At 35.1% G+C, this 19,145-nt stretch overlaps 1 protein-coding gene across 2 annotated transcripts in view; it reads left to right on the top strand.

Annotated features, from left to right (window-relative positions):
- Positions 1 to 19,145, top strand: part of CWC27 (CWC27 spliceosome associated protein homolog) — a 95,541-nt gene that overhangs the window by 579 nt on the left and 75,817 nt on the right. For both annotated transcript variants that reach the window (XM_027887728.1, XM_027887727.1), the window contains exons 2-10: positions 794 to 890; positions 2,435 to 2,547; positions 3,932 to 4,075; positions 4,796 to 4,894; positions 5,041 to 5,144; positions 6,176 to 6,245; positions 7,362 to 7,441; positions 9,620 to 9,653; positions 13,523 to 13,698. In XM_027887728.1, coding sequence (XP_027743529.1) covers positions 794 to 890; positions 2,435 to 2,547; positions 3,932 to 4,075; positions 4,796 to 4,894; positions 5,041 to 5,144; positions 6,176 to 6,245; positions 7,362 to 7,441; positions 9,620 to 9,653; positions 13,523 to 13,698 — 917 coding nt within the window. The remainder of the gene's footprint in view (positions 1 to 793; positions 891 to 2,434; positions 2,548 to 3,931; positions 4,076 to 4,795; positions 4,895 to 5,040; positions 5,145 to 6,175; positions 6,246 to 7,361; positions 7,442 to 9,619; positions 9,654 to 13,522; positions 13,699 to 19,145) is intronic.

Below are 19,145 nucleotides of genomic sequence, written 5' to 3' on the forward strand. Positions count from 1 at the left end.
CGTGTGTTTGTGCGTGCGTGTGTGTGCGTGCGTGTGTGTGTTTGTGCGTGCATGTGTGCGCGCATGTGTGTGTGCGTGCGTGCATGTGTGTTTGTGCGTGTGTGCTTGTGTGCGCGCGCATGTGTGTGCGTGTGTGTGTGCGCGTGCGTGTGTGTGAGCGCATGCGTGTGCGTGTGTGCGTGTGTGTGTTTGTGCGTGTGTGTTTGTGTGTGTGTTTGTGCGTGTGTGTGTGGTGGTGCTTTGTGTGCTGGGCTCGTATGATTAAAGTTACTCGGAGGCGATGTTGCCCTTAAGGACGTTACCAGAGTCGTAATACGAGGCGTGATAGGTTTATTCATAACATAGAGGAATCCCTGGAGCGTTTAATTTCATTTCTTGTCTTCCCAGTTATATCTTAAGTCCTTAATTTTGTTACGACCTCTCTCTGAATGTAATAGTAATACTCGTAAGAGAGATACATGCCTTTGGAGATTTATGACTTTTGTCCCCCCCCCCCCTTGTTGTTTTATTATGGAAGTGATAAAGGGTATCTAAGTTTTTATCATGTGCCACTTACCAGCCACGTTATTGTGTTGTATAATATTATATTTTAAATTTTTACTATAAATATCAGTTCAGAGTTGTATTTGAAGTTCTGGAAATGCTATCTAGAACTAACAATAGCTATCCAACACATTTAAATGTATAACACTTAATAATATACCAAATCAAGTTGTATCTTTAAAGGAAGCAATTATATTCTTTGATCACTGACTAGCTTACAGTAAAACTGATGATGAATTTATTTTTGTAGGTTTTGCTGAGAACAACAGCAGGAGAGATAGATATAGAATTATGGTCAAAAGAAGCACCAAAAGCATGTAGAAATTTCATCCAACTTTGTATGGAAGGTAATGACCCAATGGGATAGCAATTGTTGAAACTACTTCATATGAAATCTTTGTGCCCTTTTTGTAAAATAGGGGTTATAAGTATGTTTTAACTTTAATATGTCAATAAATTTATTTCTTTTTCAAAATTACTAACTAACACAGTATTTTTTAAGGTTACTGATGAACCTACTGGAGAAAAAAAATTGGATAGTTTTCTCAGCTTGAGCAGATGACGTAATGTTGCTGAAATGGTGCCTGTCAGAGGCTTGGAAAGGCTTACTTATAGCAACTCTCTACAAAGTATAACTGCTTCAGTATGTGTAGGAAATGGCACTGATACCATGTTGGATATCCTCCAGAATTCTCCTTTCTGTGTTACCGTATTTACTATTTTTTTTTTTTCTGTGTGTGCTGATTTGGCATTTGTTGTGGTTTTTTTGTTGATGGTAGCTCTGTAAAGCTCTTCACTGAAGTAGTGGGTACCAAAATAAGAAGCTGCCTACAAGGAAACTGTAACAAAAATTTGTGAAGGACTTGATGCCTTTATATGTTTTCTAACCACTGCTATTATCCCATTTATGCATTTATAGAGTGGCTAAGAGTTCTTTTCACCTTCATCTGTTAAGCAGAAATAGCAGCCTAGGATTTGTGTCTCCAGCTCAGGTCCAACCTGTTCTGTGTTCTTACATCCATAGTTGAAATTTTTGCCATGGAAAATTAATTTCTTAGCCCTTGGTAAGAATTCACTTATCCTCAGTGGGCTTTATTTCTTTTCTGAATTCTTTCTAACTGCTGTGTAGTATCCTAAACTTTGTATAGTGCATTTGAGTATTTCTTGTGAGTATCATGGTATATAACCATCCATGACTATATCTAGTAATGCTGTGATGTTTGCAGACCCTGCTTTGTCTTACAGCATGCGCAGATTTATTTTTGTTCAATAATAATAATGATAATGATATTAATAATAATTTAAAAAATCAGCCATAAATATATGTCAAGTAAAGTTTTCATTCCTTTTGTTTTATTACGATCTCATAACCTTTATCAGATAGATAGATAGATAGATAAAAGAAGATAAGGAGAAAAATGTGCCACCTATTTCATTCTGAGAAAATTATCAGTTTAGGCACAGTGTAAGTGGTAAAAGGGGTGACACCTGTGTTCTACACTGGAAATGCTAATCATCTGAATATGGCTGATGTTGTATGTGAGGCATTGTCTGGGGCAGAGCATAGTAGTTCTAGCTCTCCTTTTAAATTGATGCATCATAATTGTAGTATCATTCCAGTAATAAAACTTAAAAGCTGAAAAGAAAGTAGTTCATCAAGATCACCTTGGTAGTGATGAGCAGGGTCTTTTGCAACAGAAACATATGAAAACACAGGGGTTTTTTTTGTAAGACTGTGTGGAATAGAAGGGAATCCAATGGCATCAGCAAAACCTACTTGCTTTCTGGAACTTCAGTCTCTGGACATCCCTGCATGGTCTATATGAAAGTTTGATTTTTGAGACCACTAACATGTATTTAATGTTTTATTCTTTTTTCCTCTTTATTTTAGAGTATTACAATAACACAATATTTCACAGAGTAGTGCCTGGCTTTATAGTGCAGGGAGGTGATCCTACTGGTACTGGATCAGGAGGAGAGTCAATCTACGGAGCTCCCTTCAAGGTATGTATCTGTACATCTCATGCATTAATTTTTGGTTATTCCCTATCTGTTGTTCTTCCTGCCATGTTATGTTGTGAAAAATCAAATGTTATATGAAATGCAGCATTATACACATGCAGTATTTTATTTCACATGCAGCTTCAGTATATTTGAATATATCCCTTTGAACTGTGAGTTCTTAAATCTAGCTATTCTGATATTATGATAAATGTATAACTTTATTAGCATGAACTTCACAAGAGAAAATTGGGGAGAGGTAAAATGAACAGTAGGTCTTGATATGAGACAACTTAGAAGGGTTTGTGCATATTGTATCTTATTTAGCAAAGGTCTCTGAAAGCTGTATATGTGTCCATTGGTATTATTGATATCATCATGGCTCATCTCTTAGCTAGGAGGTTCAAATCCTGAGTGAAGCTAGGCAGGCTCAGGAGCAGTATTCTGTCCTGCCTGATATTTTATTTCAGGCATGGCAGGCACACACGGAAGTACATAGCCTGTCTCTGGGCCTTGCATCATCTTGCTGCTAGACTTGTGTATCTGGTATGAATGTGAAGTTTGGGAGGGATTGGTAACTAAGCAGAGAACAAAACAAATATTACCAATACTGTAGTAGCTTTGCTGCTTAAAATTAGTAGTATCTTGATATTGCAGTGTTTAGAATTGTGATATTACCATGGTATTCATATATTACTCGACACTTTCTCCTTGCTTTGAAAGGAGTCCTATTTTGTCTTCTTTTGATACAGAAAATGTTCTTCCTATGGATTTTTGCATTAATGTATTATTACAGCCTCTTATTGTGGTTACTTTCAGTTACTTTACATGAATGATGATTTTTCACATAAATACAGTGATTCACAAGAATGGTACTTTTACATAATATGTATGGAAAGCAGTTGCTTTTTAAAAGACTTCTGATTTTCTTAATGTTGGGGGGTAATGAATGCAAATAATAATAACAGTTGATTTTTAGGGAATGACTGGAAAAAGATAAAATTAACAAGAAAGAAATTTAAAGGGTTTTATTAAATAGTATGTCTTTCTGTTATTGATATACTAGTTCCTATATTTTTTATTTGATGTTTGTTATGTGGTTGTGTGTTTATGGTTTCTTTTGAAGATTGTTCACTTGTTTGCATTATTATAGGCACAAAGGATTAAAAATATTGACCAAAATAATTTTCACTGCTCAAAATAGAAACTTTTAAATATAATTGTGGCACTAAGTTTCAAAATACTTTGGATTTATTACTGTCTGAATTTAAAAAAAAATGAACAGCATATTTTCTATGTGTGTGCTGATGTAAATAAGCCATAGCTAAAGAAGTGAAAAAAATAATTACATGCTTAAATGGTACTGTTTTCTCTCCTGTTTTCACAGGATGAGTTCCACTCACGACTGCGATTTAATCGAAGAGGACTTGTTGCTATGGCAAATGCTGGACCCCATGATAATGGGAGTCAGTTTTTCTTTACACTGGGTCGTGCAGATGAACTTAACAACAAGCATACAATCTTTGGAAAGGTCTGCTACATGAACTAGAGTCCCAGTTTAAGTTTGACAGAAGCTACTATAAGTTTCTATGAAGGCTAATTTAGTGTTGTTTGCTGCTATGTACATTTGAAATTTATTTCACTGCTTTCTCAGCTGTCTCCTTTCTCTTTTTTTCCCATATCTGGTAGAAATACTTCTATGGGTTGTTCCCATTATTCTGTATTTTGCTGTTGTCATTATTCAAAATTGTATTTTCATGTTATGCTACCTTTGAATAGTTTTATTAATATTATTATGGCACTGTTTTATTAACTAGTTCATCTAAAGCTAATGACATTTAAGAAAATTCTGTGCATAGAGTTCAGTTACTCAAGAAGAGTCAGGAAAATTTAAAACATAAAACAAATTTACCACTCTCATGATTTGCTTAAAAGAAAATAAACCCAATATTTTTTTTATTTCAGTGGTTTTTGTTTTCCTGTTTCATAGCTCACAAATAAGAATTTGACATTTTCCCTAGAGTACATTCTCAAAACTACCTGTATTCCTTCAACTTTTGCCATTAAATTTAAAAACCCCAAACCTTTGTACATTGTACTTGCTTTCTTTTAGAAGTCTTACATGCTTACAATATTTCCTGTATAATTTGTATTTTCAAAATTCCTCATATAATAATTACCTTGCATTTTGGAGAATAAATAACAAAAAGTACAGGCAAGGACTTTCAAACCTTTTTTATAAATTTGCCAGGTTACAGGGGATACAATATATAACATGTTGCGCCTGGCTGAAGTGGAAGTTGACAAGGAAGAGAGACCTCTCAGCCCTCACAAAATAAGAAGTAGCGAGGTGAGTATGTTCTGGTTTGAAAAGTGATGTTCTAAAATTCTTTTATACAGTGTTCAGAAAATGTGGCATATTGTTTTCAAATACTGAATCATTAAATTACAACAAAATAGTTACTAAAGATGTCTAAAATTCTGATTTTTTCAAAGGTTTTGTTTAATCCTTTCGATGACATTGTCCCAAGACCAAATAGAAAACTGAAGAAGGACAAACCAGAAGAAGAAACTAAAAAGTCCAAAGTAAAAGGCACAAAGTAAATATATGCAGCATAAGCGATGGTTAATTTTCTTTCACCTTTAATTTGCAGCTTGGCAATTTTTTTGTTTGTATTTCTGCTTTTGAAGCACAAGGCTTTACCAAAATGCACAGAGTAATCTTGCATAATTTTAACAAAACTTACTTCCCTGTTTCCAAAGTGGATCATGCAAATCTAATATCTCTCTTTGAAGTGGTTCCTGTGCATCAGCTGAACTGTGACTGTTTCATGCATGGTGATAGTTGCAAAAGTAAAAGTTAGCTTGAGTCTTTCCCATATGCCAGGATGGGCAGTCATCTGACTGAGATGACTGCAGTTGAAATGTACCAGGAGTAGTAACTGGGCCAAAACTCAGTTGTTATGCACTTTCTGAACTTACTTTATCAGCCAGCACTTCTCTCCTACTGAAATACTTACCAAAAGGCAGGCATTTTCACATGGCAAATTTCAGTCTCTGTGAATGAAAATTCAAAGTCATGAACAGAAAGTGTAAATTAATAGGAAAGCTGTCAGTTCTGCTGCACAAAAATAGAACATGTTCCAACTGACTGGTTCCAACATAGCATAAACAATAAACTCTTGAAAAAAAATCATTATTTCTTTACATTCTGTGGATGTGTGCACATTTGATGCCTTTCTGAGCCATCATGTCTTGAACATTTTGTGTCCGTTACTTGAATGCTGCTCTGTTGAGGAAAAAAAAAAATAAAAAATGCAACAAAGATGTCATCATATAAAAGTCAGTGAAAGTTAGTCAAGTCAGAATTTATTAAATTGTGTCTTAATATTTTCTAAGTGGTGCTTCACTGTCCTTGTTTTGTTTCAGGAATTCAGTAGAACATGCTTTGCCAAATATTTATGGCTGGTAGCAAAGCAGCATGTTGTAGTTGTTTGGAATTGGTACATTTAGCAGGACAAGAAGTTTTTTGAAATCGCACAGAATGTGAAAATAATATATTTAAAGATAATGGAATAGTACTAAGACTGTATTTAAAGTTTTACTAGAAAATTATTTTTCTCTCTTAAAGAAACTTTAACCTGCTTTCCTTTGGGGAAGAAGCTGAAGAAGAAGAGGAAGAAGTCAGTAGAGTTAGTCAGGTACTGTTTCAAATTAACCTAATTTTTCTTTTCAACCTAATTACCTTTTCTGCATATTTGTGAAAAGCTTTAAAGTTCTTGGTCTTATTTTTTGTTTGAGTTTTGAACAACAATACTAGAAATTGCTTTAATTTTTAGGATTCTACTGTTTTAACATTTTGATAAAACCAGAGGTTTTTACTTTTCTGATTTTAAAGGTACCTTCAGTTACTGCGTGGAATTCCTACATTTTCATGAACATACTGTTTTATGGTATAGTTCTATGTCTGCTGTTTAAAATTCTTGTAGGTGATAGGTACTTTATTCTTTTTCAGCTCCTTAATTTAAAGAGTGGGATTTTATGGTAAAACACTTGAGTTTTGAAGATGATCTCGTGCATTGCCAGTGCATTTTTAGCTCCATTCTTATGTGTGTATCCATTATTCTGAGTGCAAAATGAGGTGGGGCTATTGTGGAGAAAATAGTCCATTATTATAATCTAATGTTTCACCATTGTGAATTGTTCACCTTCACAGAACTAGGGCTGCATAGGTAGTCTTTGATCCAACATTTCCTTCCCTGACTATGCAACTTGAATAAAGTTAATTTAAACATTTTTCAGTAAGGTGTTATTCTTGTTTCTACTGCCAACCAAATTATTTCACTAGAGCCCTATGCTTTCTACAGTTTGGATACCTCTCTGCTTCAGGTAGTGAACAGAAGTCCTCTACCACATAAGTGAAAAATGGTGATCAGTCCTCAGGAGTTAGTTAAAATACAAAAGAGAAACAGTGAATAATGATGGACAATATTATGTGGAGATGATGTCAGTCAGGATGACAGTAGTGTAGTTTTAAGTATTTTTCTTTCTTTTTCATGTTACCAGTCAGACTAACTATACTAACTGCATTGGTACTGCAAAAATATTCTTGAAATCTGTGGAGTCAGTTTGATACTTCTCTTTCTGGAACACTTTCTCTCTTCTTCTGTGCATAAAAATGTTTATACTTACTGGTTAGGTGAAAGCTAACAAGAAATAAGTTGTCTTTTTTTAAACATAATCCTTTTCCACTATCTGTTGTCTTAAACACTGAAATTAAAAATACCTTTTTTCTTTTTTTTTTTTTCTTTTAACAGAGCATGAAGGGAAAAAGTAAAAGTAGTCATGATCTGCTGAAGGATGATCCACATCTAAGCTCAGTTCCTGCTGTCAAAAGGTTAACATGTGATTTCCAGTTTCCAGAACAGATTTACTTTCAAGTTGTTACATCCAGTTAACATCATGTGTACTCATTATTTGTCCGTTACTCTTTAAGAATTTAAGAATGCCAGTGCTGAATCTGAGCAAACATTTCTCTAACCCTCTGTCGCCAACATTGGCCATCAGTGGATGCCTAACAAAGAGTAAAAGCAAAACAAGTGTAATGTTTATCGAGTGGTTTCCCAGCCTCAATCAACTTTCATCTCAGGGGACTGTCAGAGTTTGATGTGATTCATCTGTTTAGTAATCCTTAATAGACCTCTCTTCAAAGTATGTATTCTGTCTTCTGTAATGTTATTTCTGTTCTGAACCTGGCTGCTGCCAGCATCATTTGATAAATTCTGATTCTTATTCTGGAAGAGACAGTGAGCAGTCAATCCCTTTATACCTCTCTTTACCACAATACTTTCTTAGACCATCTGTTTTCTAGCCTAAACTTTTAGAAGTTTACTCAAATTCTCTTCATGCAGAAATTGTTCTGTACCATGGTTATTCTTGTTGCTCTTCTCAGCCCTCTAACTCTGCTTATGCTCAAAAGTATCTTTTTTTTTTTCAAATATAAAAAATGCATCAAAAACGAGGTGAATCATAAACCTTTATGCTTGGATAAAGTTGGTTTTCTTCTCTATTTCTCTTTAATATTTGTTAAATTCTAACTACAATCAATATAACTTCATGAAATTTTCTCATCTTAGTACTCAACTCCAAGAATTTGCTTATCATAAAATTGTGTTTCATAAAAAGTTTACTTTGGAAGGGACTATTAAAATTTACTGCATCCAAACTCCATGCAGCAGGCAGGGATATCTTCAACTAGATCAAGTTGCTCAGAGCCCCATCCAACCTGACCTCAAATGTTTCCAGGGATGGGACATCTACTACCTCTCGGGGCAGTCTATTCCAGTGTCACCATCCTCATTGTAAAAAATACCTTCCTTATATCTAGACTGAATTTACCTTCTCTTAATTTAAAACCATTACCCCTTGTTGTATCACAACAGGTCCTGCTAAAAAGTCTGTCTCAGTTTTTCTTATAGAGCCCCTTTAAGTAGTGAAAGGCTACAGTAAGGAGTGAGTCTTCTCTAGGCTGAATAACCCTGACTTTCTAAGCCTTTCCTCATTGGAGAGGTCATCTTATGGCCCACCTCTGGAGTTCTTCCATCAGATTTCTGTTTTTTCTGGGCTGAGGACCCCAGAGCTAGATTCAGCACTCCAGATGGAATCTCATGAGAGCAGAACAGAAGAGGAGTGCAAGATAGAATTGGCTTTCTGGGCTTTAATCATATATTGCAAATTCATGTCCAGCTTTTCATCCACCAACACCCCAGGTCCTTCTTGCAGAGCTGCTCTCAGTCTATTCATCCCCCACTCTGTGTTGATACCAGCAGTTGCCTTGACCCAGGTGCAGCATCTTATTAAATTAATGTAATTTATTACAGCGCATTTAGAGTTTCTTTGATGACCTTGGTTACTTATTTCTTGCCTAGAGCACACTTCAAAGCCTGGACTTTTGGGACTCATTTGATTTTCCTTTTTCTCTAAGATAACTTCTTTGAATTGTGGGATAGAAAAATTTCAAAGCTCATTATTATTTATTTGTGTTAATTAACAGTGGATATGTTAGCTTTAGTATATTCAGATAGATTTCTTTTTTAATCCACTAAACTGTAGCTGTATAACAAAGTAAAATTTTAATGTTAACCTTAATTATCAGTAAAATGCCTGTATAAAGAAGATGTTCCAAAAATAAGCTATTTGTAATTAAATGCTTGTTTTGTTTGACATATGAAATCAAAAACATCATAAGTGAGTTTTGGTGGGTTTTTTCTTTTAACTGTATACATTAGTGTTTTGCTTGGATAGCTCAAGATGTGGTTGGACTTTATCCATCGTCCAAAAGTCTGTAGTTTTAAACATTTCTAACTAGGAAAAATTGTGATAGTCAAACAATAGAAGATTATATTAATTGATACTCTTAAGATGAATGTGAGTATGACATAAATGACTAAGTTGACTAAAATTTCAGGTAGTTAACCAAACCAAATTTTTTATTTATGAAATGGGGGTTTTTAAATGGTATTTGAAATCTCCTCTAAAACTTCAAAGTAATTGCATTTTTTTCTTCTCTTTTTAGTGGAGCAGCAAGTGAGGAAAAGGATTTGAGTGAGGTAAGTAACACTTTTTTTACAAGTGAGTCTGTTTTTTACTGAGTGCAAATTAGATTTTCTTGGGGGAACAAATGCTGCTTTAGAGGTTTTTGAGAACTAGTTTGTCAGATTTCCAGCAAAAGCTGGAGGCCCTTTCAGAGCTTTGAGGTTTGGCAATTGTGAACATTCACAGCAGGATGGAGTTAGCACACTACCTAAAAGCTGCTTGTACTGTATTTCTGTCAGTAAATTAGGTATAAGGGATTATGGTACGTGGGTTGTGTACCACAGAGTGACAAACCACCGGAGTGATAAAAGCCCTGCAATTGCTTCTAAAAAAAAGTTGCAATTAAGTTTGTCATGAATAATGATATAACTGCAATATTTGAGGGTAAGTCTGCTTATGAGCGAGAGTCCTGTTGAAAAGATTTCTTCCAAGAAAACAAAATTTCAATGCATACTTATCACTTAAATTGTATTTTTGAAGACTACCACCTCTGAAAGACATGAAATCTGAATAATCAAACAGTAACATTCAACTAAACATGGAGGGTATTCTAAATACAAGAAAATTGTAATAGTTCAGAGCAAGATCACTAGCTGAAATATGTCTCTCTCTAACCACTGATCATGGGAGTGCCCCTTCAAGTTGCCATGAGACAAGGATGTAATATTTGACTAGGAATATAATCTCCCATTCCCCAGTCTGAATCCTGTATCTATCCATCATGCACAAGTACTAACTATACTGTTCACTGATGCACTGGGGAAGGAAAGGAAGAACACAATCTGTGCTATTCTTCTGCCTAAAAACATCTGCTGGCACCCTGTTCCCTCTTGCTTTTTCCACAAGGCATAGTATGACTTTAGGTTTTTTTGACTCTTCTCCATTGTAATTCTTTCTGTGCAGGAGCATTTAAGTGTTAGAAGGTTTTGGAGAATGCTGTGTAATTAATTCTTCAGGTGTTCTGAGCCCTTTGTTAAGTGAATTGAATTCAGGGCGTATAGAATGTGGATGTTTTAGGCTGAAGAATAAAAATTTAAATAAATAGAACCAGTTAATCTGAAGTAGGAAATAGGAAGGCTTTTTCTTTTTTTTTTTCCCCCCTGAATAAATGTTCTCGTTAGATTTCATTTCATTGAAAGATTTTAGTTAGGATCTAGCATTTCAAGCAGTTACTGGAGTCTTGTGAAGTGGTACTAGTGTTTTATCATCTCTATTAGAGTTATTTCAGTTAACATGTCACAGGATCATCTTCACATTTACATGGCTCTGACACATTGGTAGCATTATAGCCAATCATATGGACACATAATTCTTCCAGATCTCCCTACATCCCCCAAATAACAAGTCCCTAGCATGTAAAAGAAACTTATTAATATTCCCAAAGCACCTGGCCTTGCTGTTAATGCTATTAAATATCATCCTGTTTCTGTTATTGCAGTCCTCAAAGTCATACATTTCATTCTCTGAAAGTCAGGTCCTCTGTATTAACAACACCTTATAGCTATTTCTTAAGATTCTTTTTGTGTGCAAGACTTTAATGAAAACATTATGTGACATCTGTTCACAAGACAGAAAAGTTTTTCCCCACCGGTGTAATTTCTTTTTTTTTTGCACGATTTGTTTTCCTCTCCCTTTTTTTTGTCAGTTGTTTGCTGAACAGTAAATTTTGTGCAGTACTATGTACAGATAAAAATTGATATCCACCCCCCAATTCAATAACCTTTTTAAACAGGAAAGTTCTATTTCATACAATAGCCATTAGTCCTTCTGTCACAAAGTATCTTACTACATTTTAATTTCCACAGTAAAGAGAAGAATACGGTAACTCAGCTAATAACAGCAGCAAAAAGTAGTAGAGCTTTCAGGCAGGTAGTTTTCCATTTCTGTATCACATGGGGAACATCCATCATCCAACAGAACAGCCCTTTTGAGGTGCCATATAGTTCAGTCTGGGTGGAAATGTGCTAAATCTATTAGTTGATAATGAGACTTCTGAAAAACAAAGAGTCTAAAGGATAGAAGGTCAGATGGAGTTAATGAGACAGAAGAGGGACTGAAAGAGAAGACTAGGCAGGAGAAAAGAGTAGAGTTGCAGGAGGGAAGAGGTTGAGGAAGAAGGATATATCCTATTTTCTCAGTGTTTTTCTAGAAGAAAACTGGTAAAATCCTATGCAAAGTGAGGGTAATGTTAGGTTTGGGAAATAGGGGATTTAGCTCAGTGGAACAAGCTGAACCATTTTGTCTCTCCCGTTTTAAAATACAATTCATGGAACCCATCTGCTGTTACTCAGATTTCCGTAATTTTTACTAGCTTACTACTTAGCAGTTGCAATCTGTCCAGAGGTGGCTGGTTTTATTCCAGAAGGTCTCATGTCCACTGTTTCAGTGAAATACTCTTAACTAAGCCCTAGCCAAATCTCCACCAGAGTCTGTCTTTATCTTTGGCTGTAAATGCCTCGAACGTGGTCCTGTCACTTTCTTTTCTATATTCTGCCCCCTACCATTGAGGGCTATAGCCACCCATCTCCCTGACAGTTGACCAAGGAAGCACATCTTTCAGAAAGTTTCAGTATCTCCTTTGTCAAATAATACCTTTCTGGTAAATTAAGGGAAATGCTCATTCTGTTCCACTTTTGTCTTCCCCTGTTAAAAAAGAACAGACAAAATACCCACAACAACCTTTCGGTTATCTCCTTGGAAAATATTCAGCTCTTTTACTCTGCTGAATATTCAGAGGTTTCTTTTTGTATTCCTGACTGGTCTTCTCTTGCCTAAATCTCAAATCTAGGTATGGTAGTCTGAAGATTCCTAAACAGTGACTTAAATACAACTTCTGAAATCCAGCTCTTGATTTTTCTCTTCTATTCCCAAAATTGTGCCCCTTGCTGCTTTTACTTTTCTACACTATCTCCCTCCATGTTTGAGGACGTCGTCTTCATGCTACTCTTCCTCCCACCTGTCCATCACACCCAAGACATAGACTTATGTGCCTTTTCAAGAGCTTACATCCTGGCTGTCTCCTGGATACAGTCCTCAGGAACATAATTTCTAAGTATCCTTTCTCTGTGTGGTTAAAATTAGTCATGTAGTATCTTACACTTGTCTTTTGTTAATTAGCATCACACCAAAGTAAAAATAAAAAGATGCGCCATATTATCTTTGAGCTGGCATTCTTCCATTAAGGTTCATGCAGACTTCCTTCTTCAAGGAAGAAAGTAGTCAAACTTAGATCCCTTGATCTAATCAGGCCACTTTTTCATTCTGCAATTATTTCTACCTCCAAATGGCTTTGAACCAAGGTATTTTATCTCCTTTTGCCTTACTGTGCTAGGCCTCGAGGCCTGAAGCCCCTGCTAGGACCTGTGTAGCAAGTTGGGATGATTGATTCCACCTGTTTTCACAGCCTGTTTTGATCAACTTAGTATTTGTAAATTTCCTCACGAAGACTGATAGGCTAACCTCTTCCATCCCATCATGACTGTAGTGTAGCCCTTTTGCAGGCAGTTCTTGAATTTTGTTTTTCTTTTAGTGGAAAATGAAAGTTTAATGTATTGCCTTGTTCAAATTTTTCATTCTTGAACAGTGACCAGAGTAATATCACATTGTTGTGACATCATCTGTAGACCTGCAAGAGTTGATAGTCTACAATAGATTTGTTTAATTTTTTTAACCATACAAAAAAGATGTAATTCTTTTATGAAAAACTATTATATTTCTTTTTTATTTTTTTATTCCCTTTGAAGCAATTAAAAAAAAAATTGATTTGAAATGAAGTTGGTTTTTTTTTTTTTTCGGAAGGGATTGTATTTATAAAAAAAAATTCCATAATCAACACTTTGTAGTAAAAAATCTAAAGGAGTTTTATCATTTTAAATCAATAAAGGAGGAAGAAGAACATGATGAAGATGCTGATAGTGTAGACAATGAAACTGCTAGTCACGAGAAATCTCAAATAAAGGACCGCATTGCCAAGAAGTTGAAAATTGATGCAAGTGAAAATTCTAAACAGCAACCTGAAGAGGAAGAAAATAAACCAGAAAAGAAAACAACTAGTCGCAGGTAAGGGTTGCTTTATTTGTTTTGGTTTTTTTTCTTTAGATTGTTTACAGGTTAAGGTTTTCTGCTCAGTTCAAGGTTTGCAGTTACAATGTTGATAGGTTAGTGTTACATTAAAAATACTGCCCCTTGACCACCTTCAGCTGTGGAAGATGAGATTGCCTATTGCTTTCTTATCTCTTGATTTTATTTGGCAATTTGAACCAAACAGGTGAGTTACATTTTGTTACACTGAGCACTTATTGATACCTTCTGCCTGTGAGTCAGAAATGAAGAGCATTTATGTGTCTTTGTCATGCCTTACTTGGTCTTTCTACTTAGTTGTAAAATTGAGTTTTGTAGCTTTACCTGTTATAACATAGTAATTGTCCATCACTGAGACTTGCAGAATAGAAAGGCTTCCTAGCCATCTGGTGAAGTCTGGTTTAACAGAGTAATTGTTCTTGCGGTATACCACTGCGCTGTTCCACAATGCAGCTGGTACATCAGTTTTTCTTTACAGCCATAAAAGCGTTGGGTTCCTGTCTTGTAATTTAGCTGTGCCAGTCATTCTGAATGTCTGTACTGAGTAGCACTCAATTTTCAGTGAGTTAATTTGTTTTCTTGGAGCCTTGTGTCTTGACAGTCTTTCTTGCAGAGCGAGTTTGGGAATTTCTGCTGAATAGTGTTGATATTGCATAAAAACACTCATCATGTATGCAACTGATGAGTAGTGGCTCTGATGTCAAACTTACGAGGAATTATTATGCCATATTTCAATAAATATGGATTCCAGAAGTTACTGAAAAATTAAGAGCTTGCAGTTAAAAAGTTTAATGTATAAGTTTACTTAATCAGTGAAAACTTACTGGGGGAAATATCAGAAAGCTGGTTTAGCTTTTGTGCTCTTAATTCTGCATAATAGCTCTAGAAACTAAAATGTTCGTGGGATTTAAGTGGGAAATTGTGTTCTTTTCTACATCTTCGCCACTCTTGATTTGCATCTAAGAGTCACGCCAGGTTCAGTCAAGAAGCCTTGGTAATCTGAGCAAATCCAAATTGGTTCCATTCACTTCTTTCTCAGGCCTAGATGGTGTTACTTCTGAAGTTCCTCATAATTTTATGTTTGCTGAAGAGAGGACTCAGTACACTTAATAACTGGAGATATACAAACAAGAGCATTGACACTGAAGACCCAGCACAATAGCAAAAATAAAGATACAGTAAACAAAATCTGTAATTTAAATGGGCATAGTTTTTTCTGTCACGTGATTTACTTTTAGTTAGAAGCAAGGCAACCAACTTTCATACTTTGTCGGACTTTATGTAGTCAGCAAGATCTGTGTGGTCAGATCTGTAAACTGATGTTAATCCATTTCTTTTGGAGAAGTACATAAACCTGATCTTTCATAGAGTCATGTGGTGATATGCACACCAACAAAAAACTAATTCATGAGTATTGTTTTTTATTTTTCGTTGTTTCTTCCTCTCTACAAGAGCATATGAGTCACAGTACGTGAAATGCAGTGTCATGATTTTATGGCTATGTTAGATATAACTAGGTACTCTTTCAAGGAACATATTCAGGACATCTTGTAAAAACCTGTTGCCTGGTTTTCCTTTCTGATGTCTTTGAAGTTTTGTTGTTTGCTGCTTCAGGAGTTGGTGGCTGTACTATCTCTGTTGTAGACAGCTGGTCCACTTGAAATATACTGATATTGATGAGTATGATTGATAACTTTGATCCCAAAATCCGGTTTCTAATCCTGTGGTTTGATACATAATCCCACTGGTAAAATACAGAAATATTTATCTAGTGTCAATTAAAATGGCTTCATATGTAGTATATTGGACAAGAGTACATGGGGGTAGTTTTTTTCTTAAATCCTGGAAACACTGGGCTGACAGTTTTCTGACTGCAAAAAGAAGTAGTTCCTAGTTTTCATTACTCTTGCCTTGAGTGATTGATTAGTTTCGCATGCTAATAATGTTTGTGATAATGCCCATAATATTCTACAATACAGAATAAGTTTAAGCTTCTCAGATTGAATGAACTGTTCTTGATCGTGGAAACTGAACATATACAGATAAGTGTTAAATAGCTGTATCAGATAGTGGAAGCAAGGTTTCAGAAATTTGAGAAGACTCCAAAAAGCTCTATCTGAAAAAGAACCTTGAAGTATATGGCAGCCAGATAACATCCTAAGAATAGCAAAAGACTCTTTTTAAGAGTGGCTGCTGGAAATAAAGTTGTCTAAGGTGTAATAGCAAGTTTGAAGCATGAAGGGAACACAAAGCTAGAGGATACCCTTAGGAGTGAGATAATCAGTGCCCAAGCTTGCATGATGTTTTGTTCTGTTTTCAGAGACATGTATAGTCAATCTGTAAGCTGCTGGCTTAGACTGTGATTATTCCATTCTTTCAGGGTAGCAGTAGTAGTATTATAGTCAAATGGTTTGTCTTAACTCAGAAGAGGCTTTTATGAATTGCATTTTTAGCAGTTGGGAGGTATAGCCATGGGTGCCACTGCTTAGTATCACAAGTAACATAAATTTCTAGACTTACTGTTTTCCAAATAATTGTCTGGCATCCTCTGGCATAAAAATCAAAGTCATGATATTGTTTGTAATAAATAAAGTGTTATTATATTAGAGATCTGATGAGATGAAGTGAGGTAAACAGTATCAAGTTTCCTTGTCTGAAATAGGGACTATTTTCCAAGTGTGCTGGAGATGGTAGATAATATATTCATGGGTGTTCACCACCCACTGTAGTCAAACTCTGTGCTGATCAGAGGCAGAGATGTGGGAGGTGCAAACATCAAACAAAAAGTTGGATTGACCATACATAGCTTGAGGGTAATGTCTACCAACATATCAGTGGGCCAAGAAACATATCTATCAAAATTGCTCATCTTATCAGATATTTAAATGTGCTAATAGAATAATTGAACTAGGAATATTTTTTCAGTGTATTGCCTTTAATATGTATGTTTTTTTTACAAATCTGTATTCATTTATATTAGTCCTGTTTCTTTTAATACAAATGCATGTGTGAAGTCTGAAGGTTGCATATCTGTTTCGGAGAAGCAATATGGAAATAATAGATACCTTCTCAAATTCATGATGCTGAGATCCAATACCACTTCTAAATGCAATCATACTTGAAATGCTCAAATGGTGAAGGTAATTTTCGTCATTTCAGTATGCATTTTAACCTTCTGTGTGTGTTTTTAAAATAATTGCTATACTTCAAAATTGTATATTAGGTAAGAAACCGCAGGAAAAAGAGTTTCTCCCTAATTCTGGCAAGTTGTTAGAGAAATTCCATAAGTATGTTGTTTTTTTATACAGAGCTTAAACTTAAACTTCAAAGTATAGAGCAGCTTTTAAATGAAGGAATGTATAGAGATAGAAGTGAATGCCATTATTGCAGGAGCATTGCATTGAGTTTGTGGAAAAAGGCAATGGCTTAAGATGACCATCTGAAGACTTCGGAGTAAATAGTCCTCTTCTACTTTGGTAATTAAAAATATTTTTTTTACAGTTGTTTATATCCTGTAGGTGGAGCTCAGGCACTACACATTTCTCGTTACCAACTTTAAAAATTTTCAGTGCTTCTTGTTAGCAATTGACATGCAGTGTGGAGTGAAGTACAGTTGACTGTGCAGTTCTTCACTGTACAGTCAACAACTTCAGTTGCATCCTTGTAATGGAAGTGCTATTAAATAGCAATATGGAATAAGTGCTTAGAATAGCTAAACTACTGAGAAAGAGAAGCTGTCTTCTTTTTGAGTAGTTAATATGACTTTATTCTGTGTTTCCTGTTGTATATATTTCTCTAACTATGATTTGCAGTTGAACTAAGTAATCACATTTCTTTTTAAGGTGTTATTCCTCAGACTTACTTTTTGGTTAAAAGACAAGATGAAATAACTTGGACAAATAAGTTGCATTCCCACAGTCCTTGCAATAGTAATGCTAGGCAGGAATTCAAGCTCATGCTCAGTCCATTTCAGACCAGGCAGTAAAAATTGCCTATAGTTAAGACACCATAAAATTTTCTTAGCATCTGAATAAATAAATACTAAATACTGATACACTGAGCATGCAAGTTTGCTTTTCTAAAGTGCTCTCATAGTAGTGTGGTGTGGAAAAGCCAAAGGTGATTATATGTTATCACATGGAAGTCTTTTATAAAAGACCTTTAAATCAAAACTTCTTTTTCCTCTATATATCTGCAGTTGTTTTAAAAAATGACTTGGATATTTTGTATTCACAAATTAATAATATTTGTTAGAAAATGTTGTTTTAAATGCGTTTACTGTGCACTTGTGCCCATAATGCAGTCATTATAGTGAAAAGTAGTAAAAATAATTTTGGAGACTCATAATTGTACAGTGGAAGATTTTTTGTCATTCTTGTCATTGTTGAAAATCTCTAGCTTCTTTGTTATTTATAAGTTGCATTTCTGTGCATCTATGGAATGCATTCAAGGGGGCTGAGACTGATGTCATACAAATCTGACTCTAACCTTTATTGCAAGGTGGCTGATGTAATTGCAGCATTGCTGTATGTAATCTTTCAAATGCTGTGGAAATCCTCTGACTGGAAGATGTTGCAGATTTTGCACCCATTTTCACAAAAGGCAGTGACCATAGGAAGGATTTAGTTAGCCTCACTTTGGTTCTAGAGCAAATCACAGGGTAAGTCCTCATGGAAGCTATTTCTGGGCAAGTGAAGGAGAAAGTGACTGGAAATAGTCTGAATCTGTGCTACAGATTTAGCAAAGGCAGGATGAGAGGGCAGTGGATATCACCTAGTTTGAGCATGAGACTACAGTAGATGAGTTTCCGAGGTTTCTTCCAATCTGAATTCTTCATGTTTTGGTATTTTTAATTTTTTTTATTTTATTCTCCCCTTAGACTCTGATGAGGTCTGGGAAAAAGAAGTTCAGCAGCTCTTTAGTCATCTTGATTTTTTGTAATTAAGTTACATGTACATGTATTTGGGTATTTTATTATGCTTCTGCTTATTTAAACTTTACCCAGTATGTCATTGTGTATTCAGGAAGCTACTTTTTTGTGAATGTTGGTTGATTGTAAGTATAGCAATGTGATGTCAATACCATGTATTTAGAGCTACTTGTGTACTTTGAAATATGAAGGTTTATCCATTTCTGTATGGAATTATATTATTCTTCACAATAATTACTATCTCAAATTCATTAACTCTACTTCTAACCCTGCTAGCATTTTCTTAAACCAACTATAACTTACTATAAGGCCTGTCCAACATCAGAATTTGTCTCCTGATTTTTCAGTTTAGCATCAGAAAATATTCATTTTATGTTAATAAAACTTGTATTTTGAGTTCCTGAGTAGAAACTCTCTTTGCAACTGATTTCAAACTTCACTATACCTATAGAACTGCTGCTGTTTTCATACAGAAAATTCAGGTGATCTGTTAATA

Source organism: Empidonax traillii, unplaced genomic scaffold (genome assembly GCF_003031625.1).
Source record: "Empidonax traillii isolate 1590-97213 ecotype Southwest subspecies unplaced genomic scaffold, ASM303162v1 scaffold220:size741200, whole genome shotgun sequence".
NCBI lineage: Eukaryota > Metazoa > Chordata > Aves > Passeriformes > Tyrannidae > Empidonax > Empidonax traillii.